The sequence below is a fragment of the Phaethon aethereus genome (genome assembly GCF_964289735.1).
Source record: "Phaethon aethereus genome assembly, chromosome: 34".
Classification (NCBI taxonomy): Eukaryota; Metazoa; Chordata; class Aves; order Phaethontiformes; family Phaethontidae; genus Phaethon; species Phaethon aethereus.
The window spans coordinates 159,904-173,990 of NC_138610.1; the positions used below are offsets into that span (position 1 = coordinate 159,904).

Here is a 14,087-nt window from a genome sequence, read left to right on the forward strand (position 1 = left end):
GCTCCCGTCCGTACCCCTCCATGGCGGCCCGGCCCCGCCCCCGCCACGTGACCGCGCGCTCATTGGCCGCCGACGGCGGGGAAAGAACGGGCGCGCCCCTATTGGCTGCGCGCGCGTCACGCGGCCGCGACGGTGTCCTACTCCCTGATTGGCCGCCGCGCTTCACGTGACCGGCGGTGAGGCGAGGAGCGGAGCGCGGCCGTGCCGGAGCGCCGGGTCGCGGGCGGGAAGGTACGGGTTACCGGGGCAACGGGGGCGGGGTTAAGGGCTTACCGGAGGGGTCACCGGAGGGGTTCTGGGCTTACTGGGGGGGCTAGCAGGAGGCTTCCAGGGCTCCCGGGGGGCTGCCGGGGCTCCCGGAGGGATTCCCGGGACTCCCGGTGCCGTTGCCGACCGTTTGTCCCCCCCCGCAGGCCGAGGCGATGCCGCTGCCCGTGGCCCTGCAGTCCCGCTTGGCCAAGCGGGGACTGCTCAAGCACGTGGAGCCCGGTAAGAACCGGCGGGGGGCGGGTCGCGCTCCGGTACCGGGGAGGAGGCGGGGTCGCGGCGGAAGGGGGTGGAGCCAGGCCGGCAGGAGGGGGCGGAGCTCGGTGAGCGCTGAGGGGCGCGGCCAGAGCGTGGGGGGTGTTGCCATAGCGTCCTGGGGGCGGGGCTTGCGCTCTAGGGGCGGTGCTAAGGGGACGCGGGGCGCGGCCTGAGGCTGGGGGCGGGGCCAGGCGCTGGGGCTAGGACTCAGACCTGCGGAGCAGGGGTTGTGGGCGGGGCTCTGGGGGCGGGGGGAGGCACTGGGTTGAAGCGCTGCAGGGCGGGGATGTGGGCGGGGATGTGGGCGGGGCTAAGGGCTGCGGCCCCGCCCCCGGCAGAGCCGGAGGAGGAGATCATCGCCGAGGACTACGACGACGCCCACGTGGACTACGAGGCCTCGCGGCTGGAGGGGCTGCCCCCCCCCTGGTACAAGGTCATCGACCCCACCTGGTGAGACCCTATAGCAGCTGTACGGACCCTCCTAGGGACCCCTCACAGGCATCACAGGGGCCGAACGGACCCTTTAGAGGGGCTATAGGCACCCCTTGTAGGCATATAGGGGCTATATGAGCCCTCCCCAGCCGCTTATAGGGGCTATATGAACCATGAACCCTCCCCAGCCGCTTATAGGGGCTATATGAACCCTCCCCAGCTGTTACGGCAGCTATAAGGACCTTTTCCAGGCCCTTAAAGGCTACAGCGACCTTTCTCAGGCACTAGAGTGGCTACAGGAACCTTTTCAGGCAGTATAAGGGCTATAGGGACCCTTCTCGGATGATTCGGGAGCTATAGAGATCCTTCACGGGCATCGTAAGGGCTATAGGGACCTTTCCCAAGCGCTATAGGGACCTTTCCCAAGCGCTACAGGGACCTTGGGGCCCCTTCTCAGGCAATGTAAGGACTATAGCCCCCGCACGAGGTACCTATAGGAACCCTTTACAGGTACTACAAGGGCTGTAGGAACCCTTCTTAAGCTGTAGGGACCCTTCCCAGGGGCCGTAGGGATCTATAGGGTCCTATAGGGTCCGCTATAGGATCCGTACGGCCCCGCAGCGGGCTGCCCTACTACTGGAACGTGGAGACCGACCTGGTGTCCTGGCTGTCCCCGAACGACCCCAACTCCGTCGTCACCAAAGCTGCCAAGAGGCTCAAGGGGGGGCAAGGTGAGTCAAGGGCGTGGGGGGGATCCCCCAAAACCTCGGGGCGGGGGGTCCCCAAAAACCTCGAGGGGGGGGGGGGGGTTGTGCCGCCCCCTCCAAACTCCTGGGTCCCCCCGTTTTGCCGCCGGCAGAGCCCGAGGAACCCCCCGAGAGGGGCTACGAGAAGGAGGAGCCCCCCCGCGAACGGCGCTTCCACCGGCGCGAGGAGCTGGCGCCGTACCCCAAGAGCAAGAAAGGTGGGTCTGGGGGGGCCGGGGGGGTGTCCCCGACTAATTTTGGGGGGTTCTTACTATCCGGGGGGGGGGCATACCCCAAATTTGGGCCGCGCTGACATCCCCCCCCCCTTAAAGGCAGCCGCAAGGACGAGGAGCTGGACCCGATGGACCCCAGCGCCTACTCGGACGCTCCCCGGTAAGAAGTCAGGGGCTCCCCCCACCCCAAAATTATTGGGGGGGGGGGTCCTTTGTGACCCCCCCCCCCTCCCCCTTTTCTACCCCCTGCCCAGGGGGACGTGGTCGACGGGGCTCCCCAAACGGAACGAGGCGAAGACGGGGGCCGACACGACGGCGGCCGGACCCCTCTTCCAGCAACGCCCCTACCCCAGCCCGGGGGCCGTGCTGCGGGCCAACGCCGAGGCTTCCCGCGGCAAGGACTGACCCCCCCCGCCCCGGGACCCCCCCCCGGGACCCCCCAAACCTCCCCCAGTCCCCCCCAAACCCCCCTTGGTGGAATAAACCCGCTCCAGCCCCACGGCCTGGGGAGTAGAAGGTGGTCGGGGAGGGGGGGGGGGGTGTGTTTATTGAGGGGCTTCGCACAAGGGGGTTCCTCCTCGTCGCACGAGGGGCCTCGCACGCCCCCCCCAGCCTCGCACGAGGGGCCTCGTGCCCCCCCCCGAGGGTCCTCACCCGCGTTTCTCAGCCCAAGAGGCTGAGCTGACGCAGGTCCTCGCACGAGGGTCCTTCCTCTTCCTCACACGAGGGTCCTTGCACGCCCACCTCCTCGCACGAGGGTCCTCCCTCTTCCTCGCACGAAGGTCCTTGCACGCCCACCTCCTCGCACGAGGGTCCTTCCTCTTCCTCGCACGAAGGTCCTTGCACGCCCACCTCCTCGCACGAGGGTCCTCCCTCTTCCTCGCACGAAGGTCCTTGCACGCTCACCTCCTCGCACGAGGGTCCTTGCTCTTCCTCGCACGAGGGTCCTTGCACGCTCTCTTCCTCACACAAGGGTCCTTCCTCTTCCTCGCACGAGGGTCCTTGCACGCCCACCTCCTCGCACAAGGGTCCTTCCTCCGCCTCCTCCCCCTCGCACGAGGGCCCTCGCGCGCCCGCCAGCCCGTGGTGGCGGCGCAGGAAGCACGCCCGGGCGTAGGGGGGGGAGATGGGGGGTGCGGGGGGGGGCACGTAGGTATAGGGCTTCTCAGGGTCCAGCTGCGGGGAGGAAGGGCTCCCAGTGCCTCCCAGTTCCTCCCAGTGTATCCCCTGCTGGAGGCTGAGGTGGTCCCCCAGTCCCCACCCCCCCCAGTCCTTACAATGCAGCGGGAAGGTTTCCCAGTGCCTCCCAGTACATCCCAGTGCCCTCGACAGCTATACCAAGTTCATGGGATCCCCCTAGTGCCTCCCAGTATATCCCAGTTTCCCCCAGTAACTGCAGAAAGTACATAGAAGTTCTCCCAGTAACCTCCCAGTAGCACCCCACAGCTACAGGAGACAAACAAAGGGTCTCCCAGTATATCCCAGTGTCCCCGACCCTGACAGACCGGGATACTAGAGAGACCCCAGTATCTCGCGTTGTATCCCAGCACCCTCCCAGTATATCCCAGTGGCACTGCATACCTACAAAAAGGCAGGCAAAGGGTCACCCGAGACCCTCCCAGTTCATTCCAGACCTTGCTGGAAGCTACAAAGGGGTCCTAGGGCTTCCCAGTGCCCCCCAGTATGTCCCAGTGCCCCCAGTATAGCCCAGTACCTGCAGGGGATAGGTACGATCGGGGTCGTAGGCGCTCAGGTCCCCGCAAGCCACGAAGGGGACGATCACCCGGGAGGGTCCCGAGAGCTGGGCCAGGGCCAGGCCTGCGGTGGGGGGACACGGACGACGTTAGGGGTGACGGGGGACCCCCAAACCACCACCCCCCCCCAAGGACCCCAGCCAGCCCCCATGCACTCCTCCCAACCCCCCCCCAGCACCCCAAAACCTCCCAGAGAACCCAAACCCCTTCAGAGACACCCCCCCCCCCGAAATCCCCCAAGTACTCCAAAACCCCCTAGGGATCCCCCCCAAATCCTGCCAGGGACCCCCCAAACCATCCAGGGACCCCCCAAAATCCCCCCAGCACCCCCCTTTACCAGCATCGGGGTCGAGCAGGGGGTTGTCCATGGTGGGGACGTAGCCCTCGGGGGGGCTGTAGCCGCGGCAGACGACAAAAGCCTCTGTGGGAGGGGGCACAGGGGGTGTTGGGGGGGTCCCCAAAAAGCAGGGGGTCTCCAAAAATGGGGGGGGGGGGGAGTGTCTCACCGATGCTGGAGTTGCGGCTGCTGCGAGGCTTGGCGCAGGTGACGTCGGGGAAGAAGAGGCGCAGTTGGGCGTAGAGCAGCGTCACCTCTTTCCCCCGGAAAATCTGGGGAGGGGGGGGGTCCAGGAGGGTCAGCGAACCCCTTTTTGGGGGGCCAGGGGGTCTCCAGATTCCCCCCCCTGGGTTTTTGGGGGGTCCCCACTTCGCACGGGCATACCTTAGCCACAAAGGTGCCCCCCTTTTTCAAGACGTGGGTGGTGATGTTCAGAGCCTGGCGGAGGGGGAGGTAAGACGCCCACGATGAGGGATTTGGGGGGGCCCTGGGGGGTTTTGGCATCCCCCCTCAGGGGTTTGGGGGGTCCCCAGGGGATTGGGGGGGACCCTGGGGGGGATTTTGGGGGGGTTTAACTGCACTTACCGCCAGCAGCAGCTGAGCCTGGATGTATTCATCCAAGTCGTGCAGCCCCGTCACTGGAGGGGGGGGGGGGAGGAAGGAAATTGGGGGTTCAGGGGGGTTGAAGTGCCCCCCCGACCCCCTCCCAGAGCCCCCAAAGTCCAGCCCTACCCCAAAACCCACCGTCGGGGGCTCCATCGCAGACCACCAGGTCAGCCGGGTGCCCCTCGAAGTGGCGTTGGATCTCCTGGGCCGTGGAGACCTGGGGGGTGGAATGGGGGTCAGGGGCGTCCTTGGAGGGAGGGGGGGCAAAATGGGGGGTCGGGGGGGCCCCGAGGGGGGGCTGTGGGGGAGATTGGGGATCTGGGGGGGACCCAGCAGGAGAATATAGGGTTGGGGGGGGGGGCTCAAGGGGTGAGACAGGGGCTGGGGGGGTCCCAGGGGGGCTATAGGGGCTGGGGGGTGTCTATAGCTTGGGTATGTGGGGAGGGTTATGGGGGGGGGGGGGGGGCCCGTGGGGTTTTGGGGGGGCTGGGGCACCCACCTTGGTGATGTCCCCCTGGATCTGCAGCACCCCCGGGAGGGGGGCCATGGCCTGGAGATCCACTGCCACCACCTGCACCGGGGACCCCGGGGACCCCCTGGGGGGCGGTCAGGGGGGGCCCCCAGACCCCCACTGCCCCCCCTGGGGCCCCAGGGAGCCCCCTGGGACCCCCGCTGCCCCCCCCCAGACCCCCACTGCCCCCCCCCGGACCCCCAAAACCTCCAACCCCCCCCCGGAACACCAAAAGTAACTCCTGGAGCCCCCAAAATGGGACTCCCAGTCCTCCCAGTTCACCAAACTGGGACCTCCAGTCTCCCCGACCCCTAAAGGGGGACTTCCAGTTCCCCCAGCCCCTCAAACCAGACCCAACAGGGGACTCCCAGCCCCTCCAGCCCCCTGAACTGGGACTCCCAGTCCCCAAACTGGGACCCCCCCCCCCCCCCAGTCCGCACCCACCTGAGTTTGCGGCTCAGCACCTGACTCCAGCTCCCCGGGGCCGCGCAGAGATCGACGGCGCGACGCACCCCTGGACGACACCCGTCACCGGAGGCCGGGGTGCCCCCGGCCCGTGCCCCCACCCCGGCTGCCGGGGTCCCCCCAACCCAGGTAACCCCGTACCCTGAAAAAGCTGGAAGCGCTGGTCGAGCTGGAGCAGCTTGAAGGCGCTGCGGGCGCGCCAGCCCTCCTCCTTAGCCAGCCGGTAGTAGATATCGCGCTTGTCCTTGGAGGAGCGACCCATGGCGGGTTCTTGTAGGTCCTACTGTAAACAAACCCCCTTGTTGACGCGGGGAACGAAACGAAGGGCGCCGGAGGAGCCAGCGGCTCCTGAAGGGTATGGGGGGAACCCACAGGCTGCTGGGATCAGCCACGACCACCCCCAATAGGGGTCATCGGGGCGCTGTTAATATCTATAGGGCCTAGTATAAACACTCAAGGGGGCTCTGCGCATGCGCATAGCCACACCCCCGGCCCTCCGGGTGCGCACTGCGCAGGCGCGTCGCTCGCGCCGCCACAGCTCTGCGCATGCGCAAGGGCCTTCCCCTCCCGCCGGTAGGCCCTCCCCCCCCCCCATCCCGCCTCCCCCCCCATCCCACCTCCCCCCCCACCCCGCGGCCCGCCGCCGCCGCCGCGATACCGAAAAAGAGCCTCACGATCGCCGTGAGAAGAACCGGAGGAGCCGGGAATAAGGTGCGGGGCAAGGCGGGGGAGGGGGGGGGGGGGGGGAGGCGGCGGGAGGCCTCGGAAGGACTGCGGCGGCTGAGCGCGGCGGCCGCACCGCGCATGCGCAAGGCGGGAAAGCGGCTTCCCCCGCCGCGCATGCGCGCGCCGCGGGGCATGCTGGGAGTTGTAGTCCGCGCCCTATAGCTCGGCGTACGCCCCTCTCCCCCCCGCCTCCCCGGGCCCTATAGGCGCCTTCCCGCCACTCTATAGGTGCGACAGAGCCGCCGTAGCCCATAACGCTGTGAAAAAATCGTTTATTTCCCAATATAGCGCCCCAAAAGGCCTGCCTCGGGCTGCGGGGGGGGGGGGGGGAGGGGGCGTCTCCCCAGGGGGGAAACTGAGGCACGAACGGTTCAAGGCACTTGCGAAGGCGTTTGGGGGCGGGGGACCCCCTCGGGGGACCCCCCCCCTCCCCCGTTTACCCCTGTACCCCCCCCGGGGGACCCAGGCGTCCCCCCCCCCCCGGCAATAATTTAAGGGTGGCCCCCCCTCGGGGGGGGGAGGGGAGTCGCGGGGTGTCTCTGTGCGGGGCGGGGGGAGGGTCAGGCGCCGTCCGGGGATTCTGGGGGGGGCACAAAGGGGGGGGGTGAGGGACCCCAGCGGCCCTCCCAGTGCTCCCAGTTCCCCCCCAGCACACCCACCCCCTCCCAGCGCTCCCAGTGCCCCCCAGCGCACCCCCCCAGCGCTCCCAGTTCCCCCAGAGCGCACCCACCCCCTCCCAGCGCTCCCAGTTCCCCCCCAGCGCACCCCCCCAGCGCTCCCAGTTCCCCCAGAGCGCACCCACCCCCTCCCAGCGCTCCCAGTTCCCCCCCAGCGCACCCCCCCAGCGCTCCCAGTTCCCCCCCAGCGCACCCACCCCCTCCCAGTGCTCCCAGTACACACCAGTAGGGGCGGCGCTGTGGCCCTGCCGGGTGGGCAGGGTGATGTAGGCGTCGTAGCCCAGCAGGACCCCCGCCAGGAACCCGAACACCTTCGTGGGGGGGGGGGACACACACACGGGGGGGTGTCAGAGACCCCCAGGGCCCCCCCCCCCAGGGACGCCCCCCCCCCCGGGCCCCCCCCTCACCGCGGCCGCGGTGCCGGCGCCGTCGCGGTGCCCGATGATGACGATGAGGGAGGTGATGAGGAGAAGAGCAGGCAGCCGACGGCGCAGCGGAGGAAGTCCTGGGGGGGGGGGGGGCTCAGCCCCCCACCCAAGTGACCCCCACCCGCCCCCGGACCCCCCCCAGATCCCCTCTCACCCCCCCAAGTGCCCCCAGAGCCCCCCCCGACCCCCTCCCACCCCCCCTCGAACCCCCCCATACTCCCCCCAGGCCCCCCAGCCCCCCCCAGCCCCCCAGGTCCTCCCCAGACCCCCCCCAAGTGCCCCCTCCCCACCCCCGGCCCCCCCCCAGCCCCCCCCGGCCCCCCCCCAGCCCCCCAGGTCCTCCCCAGACCCCCCCCCCGACCCCTTCTCCCCCCCCAAGTGCCCCCTCCCCGCCCGCAGACCCCCCCAGCCCCCCCCCGGCCCTTCCCCAGCCCCCCAGCACCCCCCAAGTGCCCCCTCCCCGCCCGCAGACCCCCCAGCCCCCCCCCGGCCCTTCCCCAGCCCCCCAGCACCCCCCAAGTGCCCCCTCCCCGCCCGCAGCCCCCCCCGGCCCCCCCCCGGCCCCCCCGCTCACGGTCCAGCCCCAGTGCAGCAGGGGCAGGCGGGGGGGCAGCCGGACCCCCCATGCCAGCAGCACCAGCGCGGCGAAGAGCAGCTCGCAGGCGGCCAGCCCGACGTAGCCCGGCGCGCGCGACGCCCCGTAGCACGCCAGCGCCAGCACGCACAGCGCCTGCGGGCGGGCGCCTATAGCGCCTATACGTCCCGAGAGTGCGACGCGCTCCCCCCCCCCCGTGTCCCCCCCACACCGGGGTCCCCCCCCCCCCAAGCTCCCACGCGGCCCCCCGGGGCTTCCCGCGGCGGCTCCTATAGGCCTCCTGATAGGTGCGCTAAGCTGGCCTTACGGTGCCCCTATAGAGCCCCTATAGAGGCTCCTATAGAGGTTCCGTATTGCCGCCCCGTGGAGACTCTGTGGGGCTCCCTATAGGGTCTCCTGTAGGGCTCGTGTAGTGGGCTGCATACAGCGTCTATACTGTTCACCTTACGGCTGCTATAGTACCACCTGTAGGGTTTATATAGGGACTTCTATACGCTCTCTATAGTGCGTGCTATAGAGCTTTCATACTGCAGCTCCACAGAGCCTCTACAGGGCTCCCCGTAGCTTTCTATACTGACTGCTATAGAACCTCTGTAACGCTTCCCATAGAACCCATGTGGTGTCTCCTACGGAACCGCTGTCGTTCCTCCTATAGGACTTCTATAGTGCTCTCCACAGAGCGCCTATAGTCTTCCCTGTGGAACCTCCACAGTGTTCCCTGTAGCTTTTCTATAGAGATCACCATAGAGCCTCTGTAGTGCCTCCTATAGATTCTTTATAGTGCTGCCTGTATAGCTTTTATATTGCTTCATATAGAACCTCTATAACGCTCTCCATAGAGCCTGATAGCGCCCTTTGTAAGCGTCCTACGTCCCCTATAGACTCTCTGTGATCTTCCTAATACAGGTAGGTGTTGTATTCTATGGGCGCCACATAACTTAAAGAGTCTCTTATACGTTGTAGCACACTCTGTATAGGTTCCGTGACTTCCCCTTTAGGACTCCTACAGCACCACCTATAGATCTCCTGTACGGTCCTTTAGTTTCCTGTAGAGTTTTCCCTATAGGCCTGCTGTAACGTCTGCTGTAAAGTGCCTATAGGGAGCTCTACAGGCTTTCTGTAAAGCCCCCTATAGAGTTCTCACAGCGCTCCCTATACGCTTGTCGTAACTTTCCCTATAGGGTTCCTACAAGCTTTCTTAAACACGTTCTATAGTCTCTTCTATATGTTTCTTACAGTCTTTTCTATAGACCTTCTATGATGTTGCCTACATGTACAGGCGGCTATGGGGTTCCTTATAACACTAACATAAGATTTTCTATAGTTTGCAATAGCTGTCCTATAGAGCTCCTATGAGGCCTCTATAGAGCTCCCTATAGGCAACCTATAAGATCTATAAGGTTCCTGTAGCTCTTCCTCTAGACCCCCCATACCACCCGCTTTAGGCCACTGTGGGTCCCCTATAGGGACGCGGTAACATTCTCTATAGGCTCTCACAGGCTCCCTATAGAGTGCCCATACATGCCTTATATGGCCCGTCCAGCGCCCCCGTAGGCTCCGCCCCCCGTAGGCTCCGCCCACTCGTGCGTGGGCCGCGGGACAAAGCGCCACTGTAGGGTGCGCCGGGGCGGGGCCGTCACCGCGGCAACGGGCGCCATGGCAACGGCACAACAGCGCCCCCCCGCCCTTAAAAGGGCGACACGGGAGTGGGGCCCACCTGGCTCGCCGAGGGGCGTGGGGGGGGCAGCTCTTAAAGGGGCAATGACAACGTGGGGCCTTAAAGGGGCAGGCTCCCTCGATTTCCTTAAAGGGACAGTGCACCGTCTATGACGTGCAGCACGTGGCGGGGGGGGAAGCACCACCCGGCCTGGCGCAATAACGGCTGGCACGGGAAGACCCAGGCATCCGGGCACCGCCCAACCCCCCCCCCCCGCCCCGGGCAGGGACCCAGGCATCTGGGCGTGCCCCCACCTTATTTGAAACCAGGGCTCTGTGCCAATCAGGGAGCGGATTCCTCCTCTGGCCCCGCCCCCTTAACCCCTTCTCTGCCGCCCGTTTCCCCAGGGCGTTGCCCCTCCACGCGCCCGAAACAGGACTTGGGGCAGGGGGGCCCACGGGACACCGGGCCCGGATACCTAGGTCCCCCCGGGGTGGGGGGGCGCCCTCGCGGACGCTCGGGTGCTCCCGTCCCGGCGCACAGGCACGTGTTGGCGGGAAGCCCGCGGACCCAGCGTCCGGACACCCCCCCCCCCCCCCCGCCCCAAATAGGCACCCAGGCATCCTGCTGCCCCCTCCGTGGGGACGCAGGGCCCCCTAGGGACACCCAACCCCACCCCCCTCCCGCCATGGGGCCGCAGCTCCCCGGTGCCACCGCCCTCCCGGGGGTGCCCCACCCCGGGTGCCCCCCTCCCTCCCGGGGGTCTCCCCGCCGCCCCCGGGCCTTACGATCTCTCCGAGAAGCACCAGCCCCCCCTTGCGGGTGCGGCTGAAGGCCAAGCAGGCCCCGGGGCAGCTCTGGGACCCGCTGGGCTCCATGACGGGCGGCGGCGGTACCGGGCGGGGGGGACGGGGGGGCCCGGGGAGCGGGCACGGCGGGGCGGGGCCAGGCGGCGGGGGCGGCCAGGCGATTGGGCAGCGGGGAGGGAGAGGGGCGGGGCCAAGCGGCGAGGGATACCCTTGCGAAGACAGCGAGGGGTCCTGGGGGTGGGGCTTAGGGGAAGGGGCGGGGTTTAGAAACGGGGTAGCCCCCTGATTGGCGAGGGGCGGAGCTTGGCGCGGGGGAAGCCCCTCGCCAACCGGCGAGGGTCCCGGGGGGCGGGGCTGAGAGTAGGCGGGGTTCAGACCGGGGGAACCCCCTAGCGATTGGGCTGGGGGGTCCCGGAGGGGCGGGGCTGACAGTGGGCGGGGTTTAGAACGGGGGAAACCCCTAGCGCGCTTGGGGCGGGGGTCCTGTGGGGCGCGGCTTAGCGTGGGCGGAGTTTAATACGGGGAAGCCCCCCTGTGATTGGCGGGGGGCGGAGCTTGGCCCAGGGGAAGCCCCTAAGGCTAGCGGGGGGCGTGGCTTGGAGGGGCGTGGCTTAGTGCTGGGTGAGTGCGGAGGGGAGGGGTTTGGGGGGGTTCTGGGGTCTCCGGGGTGTGCCCCCCCCCTTTTTTCCCCGAGCTGTTGGGGGCCCCCCCCCGTTTTGGGGTGACTCGGCGGGAAATGACTCAGGGAGACGTCGGGGGGGTCCCCACCTTTATTGGGCACCCCCAAAACGGGGGGGGAGGGGAGAGGCAAAAGGGGCCCCCCAGGCACCAAATAACCGGGGGGCGGGTCACCCCACTATGCACTTGGGGGGGGGGGGGGTCGCACCTCGCTCTGCCGTCGCCTTCCAGTCCTGGAGGGGGGGGTGTAGAGGCAAAGGGGGGGCAGTAATTAGGGTGCAGCCCCCCCGAATTGCCCCCCCTCCTCAAATTGCCCCCCCCCCCCCAGCACCCACCGGGGGGGGGTCCCAGCGTCCCACGAGGCAGAAGCAGGGCTCCCCCCCGGGGGGAGGTGCTGATGCAGAGGGTCAGGACCCCCCTCGCCAATGGATTTGGGGGGGGCCCCTGCGAGGGGGAGACACCAACACGTCGGGGGGGAGACACACACCGCGCCCCCCCCCCCCCCCCCGGGCAGGGGCAGCCCACGGGATTTGAGGGGGCTCTGGGATGTACCAAGGGGTTGGGGGGGGGGACGACGCTGGGCTGGACCATTGCGTCGGGGGGGTGGCATTGGGCCGGGTCAATCCGTTTTGGAGGGGCTCTGGGCTGTACTATTACATTTGGGGGGGGCACCAGGGGTGTCCTGCTGCGTTTTGGGGGGCACTGGGTTGTACCACTGTATTTGGGGGGGCAGCGGGTTAAACTATTGCATCTCGGGGGGGATGCTGGGCTGCTCAGAGAGGTTTGGAGGGGGGTAATGGGTGAATTTGGGGGGCGCTGGGATGTACCACTGCATCTGGGGGGGGGATGCACTACCTTTTGGGGGGCACTAGTCTGTACAACTGCATTTGGGGGAGCACTGGGGTGTCCCCACCATGTTGGGGGGGGGCACTGGGGGTGACCCACCATGTTTTGAGGGACCCTGGGCTGTACCACTATAGTTTGGGGGGACTCTGGGCTGTACCACTGAATTTAGGGGAAGTTGGGCTGCCCCACTGAATGGAGGGGGGGCATTAGAGTGTACCACCATGTTGGGGAGACCCTGGGCTGTACCACTGTGTTGGGGGGAGCACTGGGACATACCACCATATGGGGGGGCACCCTCGGCTGTCCCTCTGTGATGGGGGAACCCTGTCCTGTCCCACTAACTTTGGGGGGGCCCGGGGCCCCTCCCTGCCCCCCCAGACAGCCCTTTTCCCCCCCAGAAACCCACAGCCCCCCCGGGACACCCTATAGCCCCCCCCGGACCCTCTTTCCTCCCCGTAGCTCCCCCATAGCCCCCCCCTAGAGACCCCTTTCCCCCCCCCAGACCCCACATAGCCCCCCATAGAGACCCCTTCCCCCCCCCGGACCCCACATAGCCCCCCATAGAGACCCCTTCCCCCCCCCGGACCCCACATAGCCCCCCATAGAGACCCCTTCCCCCCCCAGACCCCACATAGCCCCCCATAGAGACCCCTTCCCCCCCCCAGACCCCACATAGCCCCCCATAGAGACCCCTTCCCCCCCCCAGACCCCACATAGCCCCCCCCCGAGACCCCTTGCCCCCCCCAAGCCCCCCATCAACCCCCTAGATCCCCCCATAGAGACCCCAATTCCCCCTCCAGGACCCCCATAGGACCCCCTTGCCCCCCCCCCCACGTAGACCCCCACGTTGAGGTCGCGGCCCCCCCGCAGGCTGAACCCGAAGCCCCCCCAGCCCCCGGCGCAGCTCCACCGCGAACGGGGGGGGGGGGGGGGCCCACACCTGCGCTGCCCCAGGGCTCCCAGTTACCCTCCCAGCGCTCCCAGTACCGCCCCCCCCGTGCTCTCAGTGCTCCTCCCGGTCGGCCCGGGCATCCCCCAGTCTCTCCCAGTTGCCCCAGGTTCCCCTCCCAGTCACCCCAAGTTCCTCCTGTCTCTCCCAGTTGCCCCCAGTGCCCCCCAGTTACCCTCCCCGTTCTCCCAGTCCCTATTCCCCATTGCCCCCATCCCCTCCGCGATGCTCCCAGTTACTCCCAGTCCACCTCCTGGCTACCTCCAACCCCTCTCCCAGCATCCCCAGTCCCCTCCTCAGTTGCTCCCAGTATTCCCAGTCCCTACCTGTGGCCAGGCCAGGCCGTACCCTGGCCCCCCCCTCCCGGCGCTCCGCGCTTCCATGTCAATGTCAACTGGGGGGACACGCGGTGGGAGGGGTGTCCCCAGTGCCTCCCAGTATCCCCCAGTATCCACCCAGTGCTCCCCAGTCCCCTCCCACTGTCCCCAGGGCCCCCCAGTATCCACCCAGTGCTCCCCAGTCCCCTCCCACTGACCCCAGCACCCCTCCCAGTGTTCCCAGCGGCCCCAGTGCCCCTCCCAGTGCCCCCAGTCTCCCTCCCAGTTCTCCCAGTGCCCCTCACCAGCAGGCAGGAGGCCATGGGGTTCAGGGCCCACAAAGCTAATGATGGCCATGGGCTCGGGGGGGGCTCTGGGGCCTGGGGGGGGGAGCGGCTGCACCAGTGCTCCCAGTCACCCTCCCGCTGCCCCCCAGTCCTTCCCAGTGTCCCCCAGCTCCCTTCCCAGTCTCCCCAATACCGTCTCCCAGTGCCCACAGCTCCTCTCCAGTCCCTCCCAGTCTCCCCAGTCCACCTCCCAGTGCCCCCAATCTCCCCAGTCCCGCTCCCAGTACCCACAGCCCCCCTCCCAGTGCTCCTAATTTTTTGCCCAGTGCACCACAGTTCCTCTCCCAGTGCCTCCCAGTGCCCACAGCCCCCCTCCCACTGCCCGCACTCCTCCTCCCAGTCCCTCCCAGTGTCCCCAAACACCCTCCCAGTGCCCCCAATTCCCCTCCCAGTCCCTCCCAGTGCCCCCAATTCCCCTCCCAGTCCCTCCCAGTGCCCCGACCCACCCA

At 67.9% G+C, this 14,087-nt stretch overlaps 4 protein-coding genes across 5 annotated transcripts in view; 1 reads left to right on the forward strand and 3 right to left on the reverse strand.

Moving 5' to 3' along the window:
* Positions 1–422: 422 nt before the first annotated feature.
* Positions 423–2,492, forward strand: PQBP1 (polyglutamine binding protein 1; the record flags this gene model as incomplete). Of its 2 annotated transcripts, XM_082012273.1 has the most annotated exons (6): positions 423–489; positions 864–975; positions 1,579–1,615; positions 1,855–1,921; positions 2,036–2,096; positions 2,191–2,492. In XM_082012273.1, 6 exons carry the CDS (start codon positions 423–425, stop codon positions 2,339–2,341), a joined length of 495 nt encoding a protein of 164 aa, XP_081868399.1. In that variant the 3' UTR covers positions 2,342–2,492. The 2 variants fall into 2 exon arrangements, with proteins under 2 accessions (XP_081868399.1, XP_081868398.1); XM_082012272.1 differs by lacking the exon at positions 1,855–1,921 and having other exon boundaries at positions 1,579–1,701; positions 2,040–2,096.
* Positions 2,493–2,599: 107 nt separating this feature from the next.
* FTSJ1 (FtsJ RNA 2'-O-methyltransferase 1) lies at positions 2,600–5,871 on the reverse strand (the record flags this gene model as incomplete). Its single annotated transcript, XM_082012286.1, has 10 exons — positions 2,600–3,112; positions 3,651–3,754; positions 4,028–4,111; positions 4,197–4,299; positions 4,412–4,465; positions 4,613–4,665; positions 4,772–4,850; positions 5,133–5,229; positions 5,589–5,658; positions 5,751–5,871. 10 exons carry the CDS (start codon positions 5,869–5,871, stop codon positions 2,600–2,602), a joined length of 1,278 nt encoding a protein of 425 aa, XP_081868412.1.
* Positions 5,872–6,895: 1,024 nt separating this feature from the next.
* LOC309414908 (proteolipid protein 2-like) lies at positions 6,896–10,570 on the reverse strand (the record flags this gene model as incomplete). The annotated part of the gene is given in 6 exon segments (XM_082012287.1): positions 6,896–6,915; positions 7,236–7,323; positions 7,420–7,479; positions 7,482–7,517; positions 8,015–8,170; positions 10,481–10,570. Coding segments are annotated over 6 exon segments (450 nt in total).
* Positions 10,571–10,961: 391 nt separating this feature from the next.
* LOC309414910 (uncharacterized protein) overlaps positions 10,962–14,087 on the reverse strand; it is a gene marked incomplete at both ends in the record, with an annotated part of 3,463 nt that continues 337 nt past the window's right edge. Inside the window, 7 exon segments of the mRNA XM_082012289.1 lie at positions 10,962–10,984; positions 11,515–11,551; positions 11,553–11,623; positions 11,837–11,894; positions 12,860–12,913; positions 12,915–12,965; positions 13,301–13,664. Of these exon segments, the coding sequence (XP_081868415.1) occupies positions 10,962–10,984; positions 11,515–11,551; positions 11,553–11,623; positions 11,837–11,894; positions 12,860–12,913; positions 12,915–12,965; positions 13,301–13,664 (658 nt within the window).